Genomic DNA, 17,010 nt, shown 5'->3' with positions numbered 1-17,010 from the left:
ACTTGGAGAGAACAAACCCCTGCTCAGTTTCCAATATCCAATCCGACTTTATTTGTAAATCACGTTAAAACAACCACAGTGGACCAAAGTGCGGTACACAATAATAAATAAAGGCGCAATAAATAAAAGGCATAGAAGCTCATGCGAGATGATAGGATACATCTAAAACAACACAAATAAATTAAAAGTAACATCCAAGCAATAAACCACAATAAAAACAAATCAAATAAAAAACATGAAACAAACAACTTAAACGGTGTCAAAGGTCACTGAAAAGAGAGGAGGCCTGTCTGATGTGCCAAGGCAGATCACAGAGCCCTGTTTCAGGCCAGCTTAAATGATGCACTGTGGCGACGAGAGATGGACGTCCCACTGACCCCCACATAACGTGCATTATTACAGTAATCCAGTCGAGAGGTGACAAAGGCGTGGATTACTGTTTCAAAGTGCTGGTGCGACAGAAGTGGCTTTATTTTGACGAGCTGCCTCAATAGAAAGTCAATTCCCTCACCTACTTTTATTTCACCTATTTGAAAAAAATTTCACCAATCCAGTTCTGTGTCTGGATCACCACCAAAATCAACTCTTCCTTGTGAATATGTTTAATAAAGTAATGAAGAAAAGCCATTTGAATTCAGCCTGTTTTAATATATGAGGGACACAGGCGGAGCTGGAGCCAATCCCAGCTGACATAGGTTGAAAGGTGGGCGGGTCACACCCTGGACAGGTCGCCACTCCATCACACCATCAAATTCACACCTGCTGTCAATTCGGAGTGTCCAGATGATGTGAACAAGCCTGACCCACTGTTATTTCAGGATTTGTATGAATGTGTGAACTCTGTATCTCACTGAGATTCTTTCCTTCCCTCAGTTTTGGCTCAGTGTTTCCTGAGTCTCCTCGCTGGCTGCTGGCCACGGCTCAGATCCCTCAGGTCAAGCAAAGTGTCCAGGGATTCTCCACCAGGAACGGAGTCTGTCGGCGAGATGAGATTTACCCTGGAGAAACTCTGCTGTCAGGTACTTACACATGAACCTGGAGTTTAATTTCCTGTCAGCGAACTAATTGCTTCAGCTTTAATCTAAATCAGAGCTTCTTAAATTTCTACTACCAGTCATTAATAAATAATCTTAATCTCAACATTGGTAAGCATACTTGTGATTACCATAACTAAGAATCCATAGGTTGTGTTTATATAAAAACACAGCTTATATCATAAATATGTGAATAACAAACTCATCAGACATCATATTTTTATTCATTTTTCCAGAATAAAGAATATTATGTTTTGATGAATTTGGTCATTTTCAATTTTTCACAATTTATGCATCCATCTAGGCCAACTTGCAATACCTCCTTTGTCCACTAGTGGGCTGTGGCACAAACTTTGGGATTTGGCATTGACCTGAATCATAAAATCTTTTATGTCTAGCAGGTTAAAAAGACATTTCTCTGAAAATGCCCTTTTGAAATGTAAAGGTAGTTTTTTATACGTCCTTTGTCTGTTTTCAGAGATCGACTCAGTGTACGGAGAAGACTGTCGCCCGAGTTATCACTCAGTCCTGGAGCTGCGTCAGACTCGTATCATCTGGAAGAACTGCCTCATCCTCAGCTTCACTCTGTGAGTGAATGCACCTGAAAGCCACGGGCAGTTTAAGGCCTCGTCCACATGGAGACACAACTTTACCAACGCATGTTTTTCTTGGTCGTTTTTAAAATGGTATTGTTTCAAGAAAGATCTTCGTCCATCAGAACATAAGTACACATGCCCGAAACAAAGCTTTATTCAAATAAGTATACAATACAACCTATACAATCACAGAAAGAGAGACAGAATGACACAAAACTAAGGAAAGAAAATAAGTTGAGCTCATAGGACCTGATGTCAGACTCCTAAGAATCTCCATTGGTGTCTTTCTTCTTGAGTGGGGCTAAAGCTCTGAGAGCTTATTACGATGGATAACATTGATTTATATCCTGGGCCAAATGTTAATCACTTCATTGGGGGTCATCTCCTTTCATGGTGTTTCATTGATAGATCCATAACACATAAAGCAAATTGACCCTTTAACCCAAAGGTGCAAAGGAAAAAACTTAAAAATCATAGTTGTGAAAACTCTTGCCAGCAGAAGAGGGGGCATGTGTGCGTATATGTACAGTGTATATGTGTATACGAGCGTGTATATGCATGCATATATGCTCATAAGAACATCTGCTTTCCTCTGTAACAGATTATATATGTCAATTATGTTCTTTTTCTTTACAAAACATCACATATTTATTTCTGTGTATGCATGGATATATCTTTTTGTTGTCGCCACTATAATGAACATAAATAAAAAAAATTTACCAAATAATCTCCACAAACACAAAAGGTAGACGAGGTGGGACGATGACATCATCATTTTCCCAAAGTAGCATAGTGGTTGTGTACAGGAAAATGCAAGGGTGGCATTTTTCCCACTCTGGGACCTGTTTTCCATAAATAGTGATTCAATGTTCTCAAAATGCCGTTTCCATGTGGAGAAAATATGATAACAAAAATAAAACTTCAGCATATTCTCCTGTGTGCGGCCCCTAGAGAATGATTAACGCACAGTCTCCGTCTCCAAACGCTGTCACATGTTTCTCTGGTTTCACGGATGCTAAAGGTCCATTTTTCCTCCTGTGCAGGTTCATAGGAACAGGAATCCAGTACTGTTTCACCAGAAACCTCCACAGCTTCTCCACAAACTTCTACTTCAGCTACTTCCTCAGAGTGATCACTGGAGCGCTGGCCTGCGTCTTCATCTGCGTGACGGTCGATCGCTTCGGTCGGCGCGGGATTCTCCTGCTCTCTGCCATCATCACTGGACTGTCGTCGCTGGTGCTGCTGGCCCTCACTCAATGTAACCCTACATCTATATAACATATTTATTTATGCTCCATTTCACGACTTATTTTACTCCCTTTTTAATATTTATGCCTCAAAATAAGACAAAGAAAAGACAAAACTTTTGTTATGGGGTCAGCAACTGGAGGCCCATGGGCCAAAACTGGCCCGCCAGCATTAACATTCGGCCCAGGATTTAAATGCATTTTATCGGCTCTATTTAATTCTCAAAGCTTTAGCCCTTTACTTGAGACATCAGCACTTTAAGTGACAAAAATCATTCTAACTGAATGATTTATTAAACTTTATTATACATTATGATCTGCATGAGTATCAAAATAATAGCACCTTTTCAGGATTTCTAGACTAAAACTCAACTCATAAATTGATTTATATAAACCTGTTTTATGTTTCACAACCTGAAGTGTTTAGTTTAGTTTAGTTTGGTGAAACTAGCAAACATGAGAAACTAGTTGACATTATATTTTCCAGTAAATCAGTGACTTCAGGTAGTTTCCACTCTCAATAGATCAACATAGCTAAGCTGCAGCGGAGTTGTCGCAGCATCTCAACATGTTACATTTAAATTCATATCTGGATCAGATCAGAGTGTCATATACACATTTTGTTCTAATCTCATGGGTTTTGACAGATTCTAATCTAAATTCAATGAGGACATACTACACACAGATGAAAACAGAATCTCTTTGTTGGAGGTAATGAAGGATTAAAATCTGTCAAACAGTTTCTCTTGGGGTCAAGACCCAACATGGAGTCACTTGTTCACAGATAAATTGAAGGTTGAAGGTTTGTTGTTCTTCCTGTGTGTCAGATCTGCGTGGAGGTCTGGTCCTGGTTCTCTCTGTCGTGGGTCTGCTGTCCTCTCAGGCTCTCGCGATGCTCAGTGTGTTCTTCGCCTGCGAGGTGATGCCAACTGTCGTCCGGTAAGTGTGTGGCGGTTTGTAAATCCATTACTGTGGAAACTTAGCGTTGTACTTCAGTGGATGTGTTTCAGTGATTGTTTTTGTGTATCCGTTCATCTAATAGAATCAAAAGCTCTTTGAGTTGGTTTTGTGATCATATTCTTTTAGAACTGCTTCACATTGTTGAGTTAATCTTTTAAAAGACCAAAGATTGTTTTTTTTTGTTTGTTTAGAATAAATTTTAAAGATTTTTTTTTATATTTAGACAAAATAACTAATACAATCTTCTTTTTTTTACAAAAATATAGTTATGGCAACAACAAGAACAACAAATAGCGTTGTTAGTATTAGTTTTAACATGTTTTCATTAAGTGAAATGGTTTATAGTACATTATATTGCAAGGATAAATAAGTTTGTTTTAACATCTCTGGTTTGACAAATATAAATGTTCCTCTTCGATTATACTGACTGGCCCTCGTTTTAAACCACCTCTGAATATCAATAAGCACAATGTTTTCCTGTTGGTTCTGGAAGCTACGGTGCTCAGGTGTTTTTGGATTTTCAGTTTTTATTTAGTTTTGACTTTTTGTTTTTAATTAGTTTTAAGAGTTTTTTTTTTTCTTCTTAGTTTTAGTTTAGTTTTTATTCATTTTATTGTTAGTTTTTAGTTGTTTGTATATTTGCCAGGTGCTAGAATCAAAAAGGTGAAACATTAAACCCCACAAAGGCTCGAGGTTTGATTCACTTAGATGAACCAACTCAACCCAATTAGATAACAAATGTTATGTTTAATTTGCATAGCCTTATGTTGCACACTGTAAACAAAAACAAATTAAAAACATTTTATCATGAATGAATGAATGAATTCGCTGTCTCAAATAAAACCTTTGCTGGCAGAGAAAAAAAAAATCACTTCATATGAACCCAAAAGGATTATATATGAATTTAATTCACAAAGATGACAATTAAGCACATTTTTGCTACAATTTTAGTCTTATTAACACACAATTCAGTTTCATTTAGTTATTGTTAACTATAATAACCATGGTTGTGTCAGCTCATTCTGCTTGTTGATGAAACTCTCTCTCTCTGTCAGAGGTGGATGCCTCGGCTTGGTGATGGCGGCGGGTTGCGTTGGCATGGCCGCTTCCTCCCTGATGGAGCTCCAGAACAACAGCGGCTATTTCCTCCACCACGTCATTTTCGCCTCCTTCGCCGTCCTCTCCGTCCTCTCCATAATGCTCCTGCCCGAGAGCAAGCGCAAGCCGCTCCCTGACTCTCTGAAGGACGGCGAGAACCAGCGGCGCCCGCCTCTCTTCCTGTCCCGGCCCGACAGGGTCAACCTGCCTCTACTGTGCACCCGCCCCCCTTTGTCAGTGTACAACCCCGAAAACTACTCGCGCTTAGTTTCTGCCACAAGGAAGATGTTGACTAAAGAGAGTTTGCCTTACAGGATCTCTGCGCCGGCTCTTTCCCCTCTGCTGTCAGGCAGTGAAACACAGGAACCCGGAGAATGAGACTCAGGATGGATACGTTTGAAGAACGTCCTCGTCCGTGACAAACTTGAATTATCCCTCTTCGTTTTTCTAGACAAACTGCATCTCTGACAGTTCACTACAATCTTAATTCAGTTAAAGTCAGTGGCTACTCATAACTCTGCTTGGACGCAGTGCACTTTAGAGCCAAGGCTCCAAGTCTGTCAGTCGTCGGGATTATTATTATTTTACACTTGAAACTATAACCGTTTATTTTTGTTTGTTTTTTTTTGTCATCCAAAGCTTTGTGAAGGCTTGTAAAATCCCCTTTGTGTTGTGACGTCGCATGTTGTGTCTCATGTCTAAACAAACTTTAAATCCCGGGGCCATGACCTACGACCAGGCTCCTATTCATATCCATTTTCCTCTGAAAGGGAAGATCAATTATTGACACCATGTTCTGCTGGGGAAGAGTGGAAACTCATGGTTAAAGCCATTAACTCCTCAGGAAAATGTTATAAATCATGTAAAAAGTAGAAGCTCATTAGACACATAGACTTCCATTCAAATGGAGTTAGCTCAGCGAGTTAATGGTCTCAGCCACTAGTTTGAATTCTTCTTCAATATCACATTATGTCAATTTTGTAGATTATGTTCCCATCATAATGTGAAACTCAAATTCTTAACACTACACCCACTTTTTATATACAGTCCTTTATTCCCGTGGAAAATGGCCACACGGCTCGTTTGGACGAATTGAAACCAAATTTGTTTTTAACGCTGGTTCCAGCTGCTGCTGCTGGTTGGTCATGTGAGCAGCAGTGTGTCCGTTCATTAGTAACTCGTGCACTTTTCATTACGTCTGTTGGTCTTGGTGCTGAGAAGAACCCAGTGACTCACACAGGTCTGGTTCATGGCGTTGTGTTGTGCTCGTCGCGCACACGTGAGGGCACTAAATGAAGCACTGTCACACAGAGAAAACGCCATTCATGAGTGCTTAATGGCTGAACCACTCACTGTCATTGACAAGAAATACTCAGGCTGTTAATCTGAATATTACACTTATGCACAACTGTTATTTACTAATTGTTTATTTTTTTTCATTTACAGTGTTCCAAATATGAAAAGCATCATGCAGACAAAAGGTCACAGCCTTGTGTCCTTGGAGAATTTGGATTTACCAACACAACAATTTATTCATTTTATTTCATTTTATTATTTAAAAAAAAAAAAATGCTTTTATTACTTTACTTTATTTAACAGAATCGGTGACGGAGGATGAGTAGTGGATATTTTCTCAAACATTTTCTCTTTGAGCCTTTTCATCATGTGAATGAGACCAAGTGCTTCAGCAGGATGTTGAAGTCTTCAAGGTTGTCTTGTGTGTGTGTGTGTGTGTGTGTGTGTGTGAGATAGATTTTTACTTTTGTTCATATGCTCTTTCTAACCTGCGTCTTTTTTTTTATCATGTCATCAGTTAACAGAACCAAATCAACTTCTCAAATCTTAAACAAGTGATCAACAAACAACAACAGTGGCATTTTAAAAACAATCAAATCAAACGCACAACCCTTTCTGAACACTAGATGGAGCACTTCCACTTTGGAATAGGGAACACTTTGTGTGTCTTTGTCTATTCACATTACACTTGTGTGATTTTTGTTCATGTTAAAAACAAGATGACTCAAACCTTATCAAGCCAAACGTGACTGGACGTGATTATTTCTATTCCACTGACTTTATTGTTGTCTAAACTTTGTTACTAAACAGTGTTTAAATGTAAAGGTCAATTAAAGTTAGACATGAATCAAGCTGTTAGATGTAAATCGAGGGTGTCTGATGGGGCAAGACATTTAAGACTGATTTTTCCTTAAGTATTCATAAGCAAACTCTTGAGTTGCACATCATCAGCCTATGACGCGGCTGCTGTGACGAGAACCTGCAGTAGCAGTGTGAGCAGCAGGGCCAGAGTGCTGAGGGAGTGGAAATGTCCAGCGTCCCTCACGTCGTACCCGTAGCTCGTCCTGCACTGGTTCTCCTTCACCTCCTCATATGGAATAGGAACATCATTTGGAGTCTTGTCTATCAGACTGTCACGGACCTGACACAGAATGAAGAAGACTGTGAGTCGAACGTTTTCAGTACTGAAAATAGTTACTCAAGTACAAATACAACCAGCCAACTGCTTTTGGTTCCCAGAACATTGGGAACGATACCTTTTGGTTGCGGGAACGTTCCCTGAAGGTTCTCCTGTGGTTGTCATTGAAAGTTTTTGGTTGCACATTTGGTTCCCAGAATGTTCCTTTGTCACAACCTTTAGCGAACATTCTCTTTTGGTTCCCCGAACGTTCCCCTAATGATCATTTTTTTCACTACCTTCAGATACTTAATAGGGAATGACTTTGGTAGAAGTTGAAGTCACTTTACTTGAGTAAAAGTCTTCTGATACAAAATGTACTGTAGTTTTAGAAGTAAAAGTAAACGTTTTAATCAAGTAAGTAGCTAGAATTGAGCGACGGTAGCTCAGTCTGCGGTCAAACTATATCTGACACTGAATTTTAACGCCTGCGCTCCAATGCATCGAGCTGATTTTGATGCACTGCGTTAGCTACAAGTAGTTCCTATCTTCACTGCAACCATGCAAGAGAGATGCAAACAAGGGGCACAGGCAATAAAAATGTGAGTATTATTCATCTTTAACATCATTAAAGATTGAGTTTTGTTCCTGTGAGAAAGTTGAACAAAAATGTGGTTTTAAAATTCTTTGTGGACAGAAAATAATGAACATTCTACAAATCTGAGGCAAAACAGTTAATAAAAAGGTTTGTGTTTTCACAGTGTAGAATAAAATTGAATCGTTGTATTGACCTTTATATAAATTATATAGATGCCCCAGCTTTAAAGTGCAGCATCAGACCTTCCCTGTCTGATCTATGTTCATATGTCTTACAAAATGTATTATCCTCAATATTATATTAGACTGTGTGTTGTAAATTGCAATATTTAACTGAAGATAACCCTTAAGGCACTTTGTCCCCCGTCTTGACAATCTGCACAGCTACAAATGGCAGCATGAAACTGTTCAAATTCTATCATCAGATTTTAATGTGTAAAACTAAAAATAAAGATGCAAAGATGTTTCTTTAAATGGGTTTTTATGGATGGAAATGTAGTTTGGTTTGATTTAGGTTAGAATTGCTGGGATGAATCGTCCCAAGTGTACGTGTGTGAATGTCTGTTCTTTACCATCTCAGCCTCTTTCAGAACCCGGAGAAGATTATTTCCCAGAGCAGCTTTGACTTCCTCATCAGTCCATCCTCTTCTCAGCAGCTCAGCCACGAGGTTGGGCACCTTGGACACGTCCTCCAAACCCTCTGGTAATCTTAGAGGAGGACACACAGGAAGGATGATTTCACTTTCTAGGTCTAGGTAAATGGTTTTGTATGTATATTTCACTTGTCTAGTCTTGATGACCACTCAAAGCTGCTTTTATAGCACATTTCCTATCACTTATCTTTCATACCCATTCACACTCTGCCGGCACAGCTGTCATGTGGGCTTAAGTGTCTTGCCCAAGGACACATCGGCATGTAGACTAGTCTATAACTTTTTACCCCCTGTCTGAACGTTAAAGCTCTAGTGCAGATATTCTGTTGTCTCTTTTGTTTCTACGATACTTTTGGTAAGTTATGTATAGTATATTTGCCTTTTAATGGTAGCCTTACTTGTCTAGACTGCGTCTAAGAAACCTGGAGCTGCATGGTGCAGGAACAGCAGCAGCAGTTGTTGGAGCATGTATTTATAATATTGGAAAAATGGGGTTAATTATTGTCTAAACTTTGAAGAGAACTGCAATGGCAGTGTGAGCAGCAGGGCCAGAGTGCTGAGGGAGTGGACACATCCAGCGTCCTTCACGTCCACATCGTACCCATAGCTTGTACTACACTGGTTCTCCTTCACCTCCTCATATGTATATTTGTCTTTTAATGGTAGCATTACTTGTTTAGACTGTGTCCAAGAAACTTGGAGCTGCATGGTGCAGGAACAGCAGCAGCAGTTGTTGAAGCATGTATTTATAATATAGGAAAAAGTGGGGTTCTTGAAAAGCCAAAATCATGATCGTGTTTAAAATGCAGCCGTACTAAACGTCCAGGTTTATTTGCAGCAGTAGAACTTTTCATGGTTGCGTCTCTAACTGTATGCAGCTGTCATCCTTGAGTAGTGTTATGTAGCTGTTCTACTTCTTGGACTGTCAAAGTGTAACACACAAACACTGGTGTACCAACAAACACAGAACGTTGTGTCGAGCTGATTCATCACAGATCAACAGGGCGCTACAATTACACGCCTTTTCCTCAACATAATCATAAAAGCGAGGACGAAAACACTAGAACAAAGTTCTTAATAACCACAGCTTATCCAAATTAGTTATAAAATGTGCATGTTGGTGTCAGATGTTCCTCAGAGCTTTCAATAAGCAGCTGAAAAAAAATCCTTTCAAGCTAGTGTTGGCACTGCTTATACTTGCCTGGTAACTCCGTCATAATCCCCGCCAAATCCGATGATATCAGCCCCAGCCACTTTCTTTATGTGGTCAAAGTGATCTACGGTGACAGCAGTAAACAGAGGTTAAAGTGCTTGAATATTGGGGTGGGTGTGTTGGTGCTGAGGGAACGATAACTGTCATGATCGTAACAGTAATTTACCAGCGACGTCTGAAAGTTTTGCAGTATGGCTGCAGGTCACATAGTCATTGTAGAAGTTCACCATGACGATCCCGTTTTTTGCTTTCTGGAGAGACATGTTTAGGGTTCGTTAAGTGCTTGATGTCCTTGAAAATGCCTGTGTTTTCAGTGTTTTTACAAAGCACTTAAAAACCCTTGAACCATAATAACTTTCACAACACAGATATTTGTCTGAATAGTCTGATCATAAGATGGAGGAATAAATGAAGCTTTGACGCAGCTTGTGTACTTGATCGCGACTTATAGAACAACATTTTGGTCGTTCAGAGCACAATTGAAAGCTGCGAAGTTGCACGTCAAACGGCAACATGTGGTTATTGCAATAATGTCACTCGCGCTGCCGCAGGAAGTCGGCGAATCGGCATCTGCTTTTGGACATCGAGACAAAAACCCAAACAAATGTTACTTTAAAAATATTTCATACGGTTTAAATTTCAAATTCAACACACAAAATCTGGTGTTCATGTACAACTACAGTTTTTAAATGAAACCTTTTTATTTCTCTTCATTTTAAATTGTTAACACGCAGTAAATTGTAAATAACTGCCAGATGTTGAAAGTTATTCTGGAAAAAATCACTCACCGGCCATTTTATTGTTATAAAAGTACTTGAATGTACGAACCCTGAATGTTGGTCAGAGAAAGTGAAGAATGAGATGTGATTGAGGCAGAATGACAGGACCTGAGCCAAGAGATGCGTTTATCCTCTCTATAATCTAAGGGTATTGACCTCTATGTTATCTGTTGGCAGGCTCCTGGTTGAACTTTTTTTTATCTTGCTTCTTTTACATTGCTGCACAATAACCTTTTTTTATTGCCCTGAACTGGGAAACTGTCATCATTATATAACGCGCAAGGTGACACAAGTCGCCGATTCACAGCTGCTTTTAAGCCTCTGGTGTCATAAAGACCATAGTTTTATCATGTTATGTCAGTTTATCTGAGATAATATGCAGGAAACTAGTATCCAGGACCAGTAGTCCGTAACATTTGGTGACCCAGCCCAGGGTTTCTCAATCCCACTGCCCTGCATGTTTTATAACTGTCCTTGTTCCAACACACCTGTTTCAAATTCTCAGTGCCATGGGTCCCCAAACCCTCATCCAGCCTTCTGTTCTTGCATAGAGATTTGAGTTATTCCTATTTATTCATAACTAGATTCCAACGGCAATCTATCCTTTTAATAGACCTACATCATATACCTCATCTGTTTGTTTTTCAGATTAAAAATTCACATTAAAATGCGAAAAATACTGTATGTTTTTCTACATTCCTCGTTTCTCCAAAAAGACGCTTTCACTTCCATGTAACGAAACACAAAAAATGATCAAATATTAGAGATAGTAAATGTAACTGAGGTTTAATATGGCTTTCGTTGGGAGTTAAGGATGAGTAGTTGATTTTGTTGTTAATAGAAACTGAAGATGCCCACATGTCCATGTGTAGCGAGTGAGTTTGGAGTGACAGGTATAGTCAGGTATCGTCTGCATAGCGAGAAACCGTGCAAGTGGATGATTAGCCCCATGGTCACACGTTCTTTGTCTGCAAAGGTCCGCTGGGCTCTACGTGATGCACATTTCATCATCCGCCCATTTCTGTGCTGGTCTGTATGGACCCTTCACAAAAAAAATGTAAAAACACCTCCCGTTTGACTATACGTACGACCCTTTCCAGGCACTCGTTTCGGTCAAAAGAGTCAAAGACGAAGACAGTAAGCGCTGAAAATTGCAGTTATATGAGGAAGTCTACTGCTATCCACACATGGGTACAACTCAGGACAGACAGAAGAGGGTGAACTCGCTACTTGACTGCAATGTGAAACTCTCCTGCCATCGAGTATGACTTTAGACGGACCTTAGACCCTTAGACTCCCACGGAAGATAGGAGTGACACATAACTGGACATGTATAAACCCCAACACACACATAAACTCACAACTTTCTTGAGAACGTCATCGGGGACGTTCCTCTTATGTGGACAGACACTGTAGGCGGAGGAGTGGCTGAAGATGACGGGAGCTTTGGACATGTCCAGCACCTGGTTCATGACCGCAACTGTCACATGAGCCAGGTCAATCAGCATCCCCAGGCGGTTCATTTCCTCAATTAGTTGCTACTCGAATGAAGAGAGACTCATCAATGGAACATGAAAAATCAACACTAGGACGAACACAATAGACAGAGGCAGAATGCCATCACATGTTAATAATAGAAGTGAAGTCACTCTAGTGTTTCTAAGTGGCTTTAGTCTGTGATGCAAGTTTGTAAATGTTGCCTAATGCGGCTCATAGACAGACCTTGCCAAATGGAGAGAGGCCATTGTGTTGCGATGGCTCTGATTCTGTGTCAACAAGCCAGTTATCCGCCCTGACAAGAAAAAGGAAGAAAAAACCACAATAAAACACTGATAATGTCAAAGTCAAACTGATCAGTGGATGGAACTCTGGTTTGGACTCTTTTACAACAAGGTGTCACATTTCTATCTTGGTGTTTCCATTGGGTGGCTCACCTGCAGGAAACCACCACACTCTCCACAACACAAGCTTAACGGAACGTGACACTGAGACACTTCATGGATGCAACTGAGCCAAACTGACAGTTTGATGGTGAATAATGACAGAAAATCCCACAGATGTTTATGTCGAAATATTTACCTCTAGTAAGTGTTGCACCCAAACATGCATTTTTTCTTACTTTCTTTTTAGAATAAAATAAATTACAGTGGCCACACAGCGAAGTAGTGCCTAGCACGTTGTGTGGCTTGGCCTGACTTTCAGACGATCAGCCTTTCTCTATGGAGTCTGCATGTTCTCCCCATGTGCTTGTTGGTTCTCCAGTTTCCTCTCACCGTCCAAAAACAGGCTGGTGTTTTTGGACTGTGAGAGCTTTAAAAGCACTGTATAAATTAAGTGTATTATTTATTTATTTTTATTTTTTAACCGGGCGCTTTAAACTTATTGTAGGTTTGAATGTGTGTTGGGCCTGCGATGTGGTCTTCTAATACTGAGCTTTACAATATAGCATGATATGATATTTTACACATTTCTTTTTATATCCTCAGTGTATGGAAGCACATTGCATTCACTTAAAATCATTTTTAAAAGTTTTTACAAGACTTTTTTTCCGAGATTGTTTTACGAGATCTTTTTTTGGGTCTGTTTTTGCAAGATTTTCTTTCAAGTCTTTTTGTACAAGACTTTTTTTGGGGTCTGGTTTTATGATTTTTTTCAGCTCTGTTGGAGTGGAGCAAACTTTAAGGTGATGTATGGTTTGAAAAACTTAGTGTCTGGATAAGCTCACATGGTCGAGATGACTTCTCTGTCCTGTCTTATGAAGGACACAGATATCTTAAAAATGTTCACTGCGTCAACCAAGAATGAGTTCAAATCCTAAAATGACATCTCTTATTCCAAAAAATAAATAAAGCATAGGCAACAGCAATTACTCAATTACACACACACACACACACAGGTTTGCACAGCTCTTCTTAGGAATCTGCATTGACTTCTATTCATTTGGACTAAACACAGCGTTATTCCTGATCTTAGCGAGGACTAGTTAATGCTTAATCTTAACCTTGTGTGTGCACTTTTTTTGGACCCTCTTCTGTCATAAACACTGACCTTGTCAGGGCTAGTAGTCCTCACAGAGACCAAAACCTGGTCCTAATGCGGCAGAACCTCATTTCTGAGGAACTGGTTAAGTTTAGGACTAAGACTGGAATTGTGGTTCAGGTTAAGGTTAGAGATGACCCTTTGTACCTGTGTACACCTGTGTGTGTGTTTTGTGGTATGAACTCTGACCTTGTGTGTGTGTGTGTGTGTGTGTTATTTCCTGTGCACATGTGCTGCTGGATCTTACCACGGTGTGTTGCAGGAGTGCGTGAGGGTGAGGTATCGAACCCCCAGATGGTACATGATGCGCAGGGTGGCCAGGCTGCTGTCTATGGAGTGACCCCCCTCCACCCCAATCAGGCTGGCAGTCTTGTTCTTGCGGAAGGCGTTCAGGATGTCTGTGTGGTGCAGACATGGGATAGCAGGTGATTCAGAGGCAAGTATGAACTGAAGTCTGCAACATTACATGCAAACGTCTCACCTCCACTACTGACGGCAAACTCGAAGAATTGCGGGTATTCTTTGCAGATCCTGTGAACCACTTCGATCTGCTCCAGTGTTTGTCTCACTGCGTCTTTGTACTGAGTGTCACAGGGAACATAGGCCGACCAGAACTGAGAGAGGAACAAAAGAGGGTGGATGAGTTGGGTTGGTAGATCACTGAGCTTTATACAGCAGCAATGATATTTTACACATTTCTTTTTATATCTTCAATATACGGAATGTTTTGTATTCACTGACAAATTTAAAAGGCTCTGTTTTTATGCGATTTGTTACCGGCTCTTTTTTTGGGTCTGTTTTATGAAATTTTTTTTATGAGATTTGTTTTTCGGGGTCTGTTTTACCAAGACGTTTTTCCAGTCTGTTTTTACGAAACCTTTTTTTCGGGATTTTTTTTCGGGGTCTGTTTTTATGAGATTTCTTTGGTCTGTTTTTACAAGATTTGTTTTTGTTTTTACAAGATTTGTTTTTTCTGTTTTACCAGATTTGTTTTTGGTCGTTTTACGTCCGTTTTCGAGATTTTTGGTCTGTTTTACGATACTTTTTTTCGGGGTCTGTTTTTAATGAGATTTGTTTTTCGGGGTCTGTTTTTACGAGATTTGTTTTTCGGGGTCTGTTTTTACAATACTTTTTCTCTGGTCTGTTTTATGGGATTTTCTTCGGGGTCTGTTTTTATGAGATTTCTTGTGTTACGCTTCCATAGATGAGAAGCTCCAGGAGGATCATGTAGCCCACTAGACCTCCTGCCCAGATAGCCTGCCTGACTGTGTTCTTTCCCTCTGACAGACTGCACAACAACAAGTTGTGCAAAGTCAAAGTCGACAAACTTATAACAATTCCAATCAGTTTAAACTGGATTAAACTGAACAACTGGGACATCTTTGCTTTCAATTCAACGATCAAGATGGGAAGCGTCTCTTTCACTCAGAAAAACTCATTCCCACACAAAAAATCTCGTTTAAACAGACCCTGAAAAACGGCATAGTCCTGAATCTGATATGCACACGTCAGATTAATGGAGGATTTGGCTTTACATGCTCAAATGTGGATCACACGGTGGAGTAGTGGTTAGCCTTTCAACAAAAATCCCCTTTTCTCCAGGTTCTCCAGTTGTCTCTCCCAGTCCAAAAACATGTAGAGATTAATTGAACATTCTAAATGTAGTTGTGAATGAGTGAGTGAGAGTGAATGTTTGCAAAACATTTTTCTAAATTTAACATAGGCAATAATCATATGTCACTTACATCACTTATCATCCTTTGTTTTGTACCAGATCTGTTGAGTGAAATTACCTCCACACCTTTAAATATGACGCAGATTCCCACTAAATGCAATGACAGATGCAATAGCATCTGTCAAGATAAGATCCCGTGCTCAGAAGTTAATGTATGATTGATAGTTCCCCTTTAATTATTAACTTCCCAGTCCATCGGTTCCATACCTGCGCTCCCAGTCGTCCATCCTTGATCTTAGGGATGTTGGTGTGTGTTGTGTTTAGGGTTTTAAGATCCACTTTGTTGAGCTGATTGTTGAATTGCTTTCGAAGTTGCCAAGGCAAGTCGTTGTGACTGAAAGATCAGAGGGTAAAGGTCTCACACTGTAACAAAGCTCCCATGACTCAAACAGGGACGAAACCAACAGAGACTCATTTGTGTCTTTATTCAACACCATGGTTCTCAGTTTAAAAGCATTGTTTCTTGTTCAAAACCCAGAAGAGCTCTGGTTTCTGCGCAAATTTGGTCTGGTTCTGATTGTTGGACTCGGGTCCTCTTCTTTTAATGACACACACAGATGAAATTAAGTAGGATTTTGCCACCAGAGAGGAAAGAGTTGGAAAAATTCCAGTACATAGTTTCCATTTTTTGGGCATTGAGACAAAAATTCAAACAGATGTTTTTATTAAATATGTTTTATACTGTTCGCATTTCAAATTGAACACGTAAACTCTGGTGTTCATGTACAACTACAGTGTTTTTTCTCAATAAAACTCAATTGTTTTTCTTCATTTTAGATTGTACACTATTTTAACATGTGGTAAATTAGAAATAACTGCCAGATGTAGAAAGTTATTCTGGAAAAATGGGCAAAAGCACTTACTCACAGGCACTTTCTGGCCCTTTTATGGTTAAAATAAGCAAAAAATTTCCTTGTGGAGACTGAATCCTAGCAGAGAAAGTGCTGTTGAAATGTCCAGATTCATCTCAGACTCACCCCAGACAAAGACATCTGGTGTTTACTTGTTTCCCTGTAACTTTTTGTTTGGGCCTGTTTTATGTGGTGGTGTTGTGTGGAAAAAGTGCCGCACATAAACCTCTACGCCCTTTGAAGCTGCCGGTGCCAGACAGTTCTGAGCAGGAGCAGAGCTTCTTAGCACACACGCAGACGCCATTACTCTCGAGTTTTGAAAGAAAACACACACAAAGCTTTTTGCCCGAGATCATGTTATAATTACAGTGCTGTCGTGCTGCAGATACACCACCGCTAAAAGCGTCACACAGGCTCCACATTTTCCGTAGTACGCTCCACATTTTCACTTACCCGTCAATGAGCGGCGTCTCAGACATGAGCTTCAGAGCTCTGGTCATGTGTGGATCCTCAGCAGAGGTGAAGACACAGGAGCTGATCCACGCAGCAAAATGTACAGCCAAGAAAACCCTGTACAGCATTTTGTGACCCCTGCACTCGTTAGCTATGATTACACCGTTTCTTCTCAACTTCTACAAAACACACATGGAAACAGAGTTCTTTCTGGTTGGCTGGTTTTTAAGAGTTTGTTTGTGTCTCCGTGCTATATCTGACGCTTATCGCCTGTTCTTTTCCCTTCCTATTGTGCCTTTAACTAAACATCAGCATGTTACTCCTCCTTGTGTCTGTTTTTCT

At 40.0% G+C, this 17,010-nt stretch overlaps 3 protein-coding genes across 3 annotated transcripts in view; 1 reads left to right on the top strand and 2 right to left on the bottom strand.

Moving 5' to 3' along the window:
• The window catches only part of slc22a31 (solute carrier family 22 member 31), a 22,450-nt gene extending 15,475 nt beyond the window's left edge, over positions 1 to 6,975 (top strand). Inside the window, exons 5-9 of the mRNA XM_044030884.1 lie at positions 874 to 1,019; positions 1,513 to 1,621; positions 2,674 to 2,888; positions 3,705 to 3,816; positions 4,893 to 6,975. Of these exons, the coding sequence (XP_043886819.1) occupies positions 874 to 1,019; positions 1,513 to 1,621; positions 2,674 to 2,888; positions 3,705 to 3,816; positions 4,893 to 5,313 (1,003 nt within the window). The 3' untranslated portion in view covers positions 5,314 to 6,975. The remainder of the gene's footprint in view (positions 1 to 873; positions 1,020 to 1,512; positions 1,622 to 2,673; positions 2,889 to 3,704; positions 3,817 to 4,892) is intronic.
• The window catches only part of cmtm3 (CKLF-like MARVEL transmembrane domain containing 3), a 272,921-nt gene that overhangs the window by 235,059 nt on the left and 20,852 nt on the right, over positions 1 to 17,010 (bottom strand). The window lies entirely within an intron of this gene.
• dpep1 (dipeptidase 1) lies at positions 6,345 to 17,010 on the bottom strand. The gene is made up of 10 exons (XM_044030892.1): positions 16,669 to 17,010; positions 15,572 to 15,698; positions 14,111 to 14,243; positions 13,877 to 14,027; positions 12,313 to 12,382; positions 11,952 to 12,128; positions 9,978 to 10,062; positions 9,800 to 9,875; positions 8,518 to 8,653; positions 6,345 to 7,372 (listed from the first exon to the last, which is right to left on the bottom strand). Exons 1-10 carry the CDS (start codon positions 16,794 to 16,796, stop codon positions 7,184 to 7,186), a joined length of 1,272 nt encoding a protein of 423 aa, XP_043886827.1. The 5' UTR covers positions 16,797 to 17,010; the 3' UTR covers positions 6,345 to 7,183.

Source organism: Solea senegalensis, linkage group LG7 (assembly GCF_019176455.1).
Source record: "Solea senegalensis isolate Sse05_10M linkage group LG7, IFAPA_SoseM_1, whole genome shotgun sequence".
Taxonomy (NCBI): Eukaryota; Metazoa; Chordata; class Actinopteri; order Pleuronectiformes; family Soleidae; genus Solea; species Solea senegalensis.
Note: the sequence above shows the minus strand (reverse complement) of the source record. Positions and strands in the feature narration are given on the sequence as shown.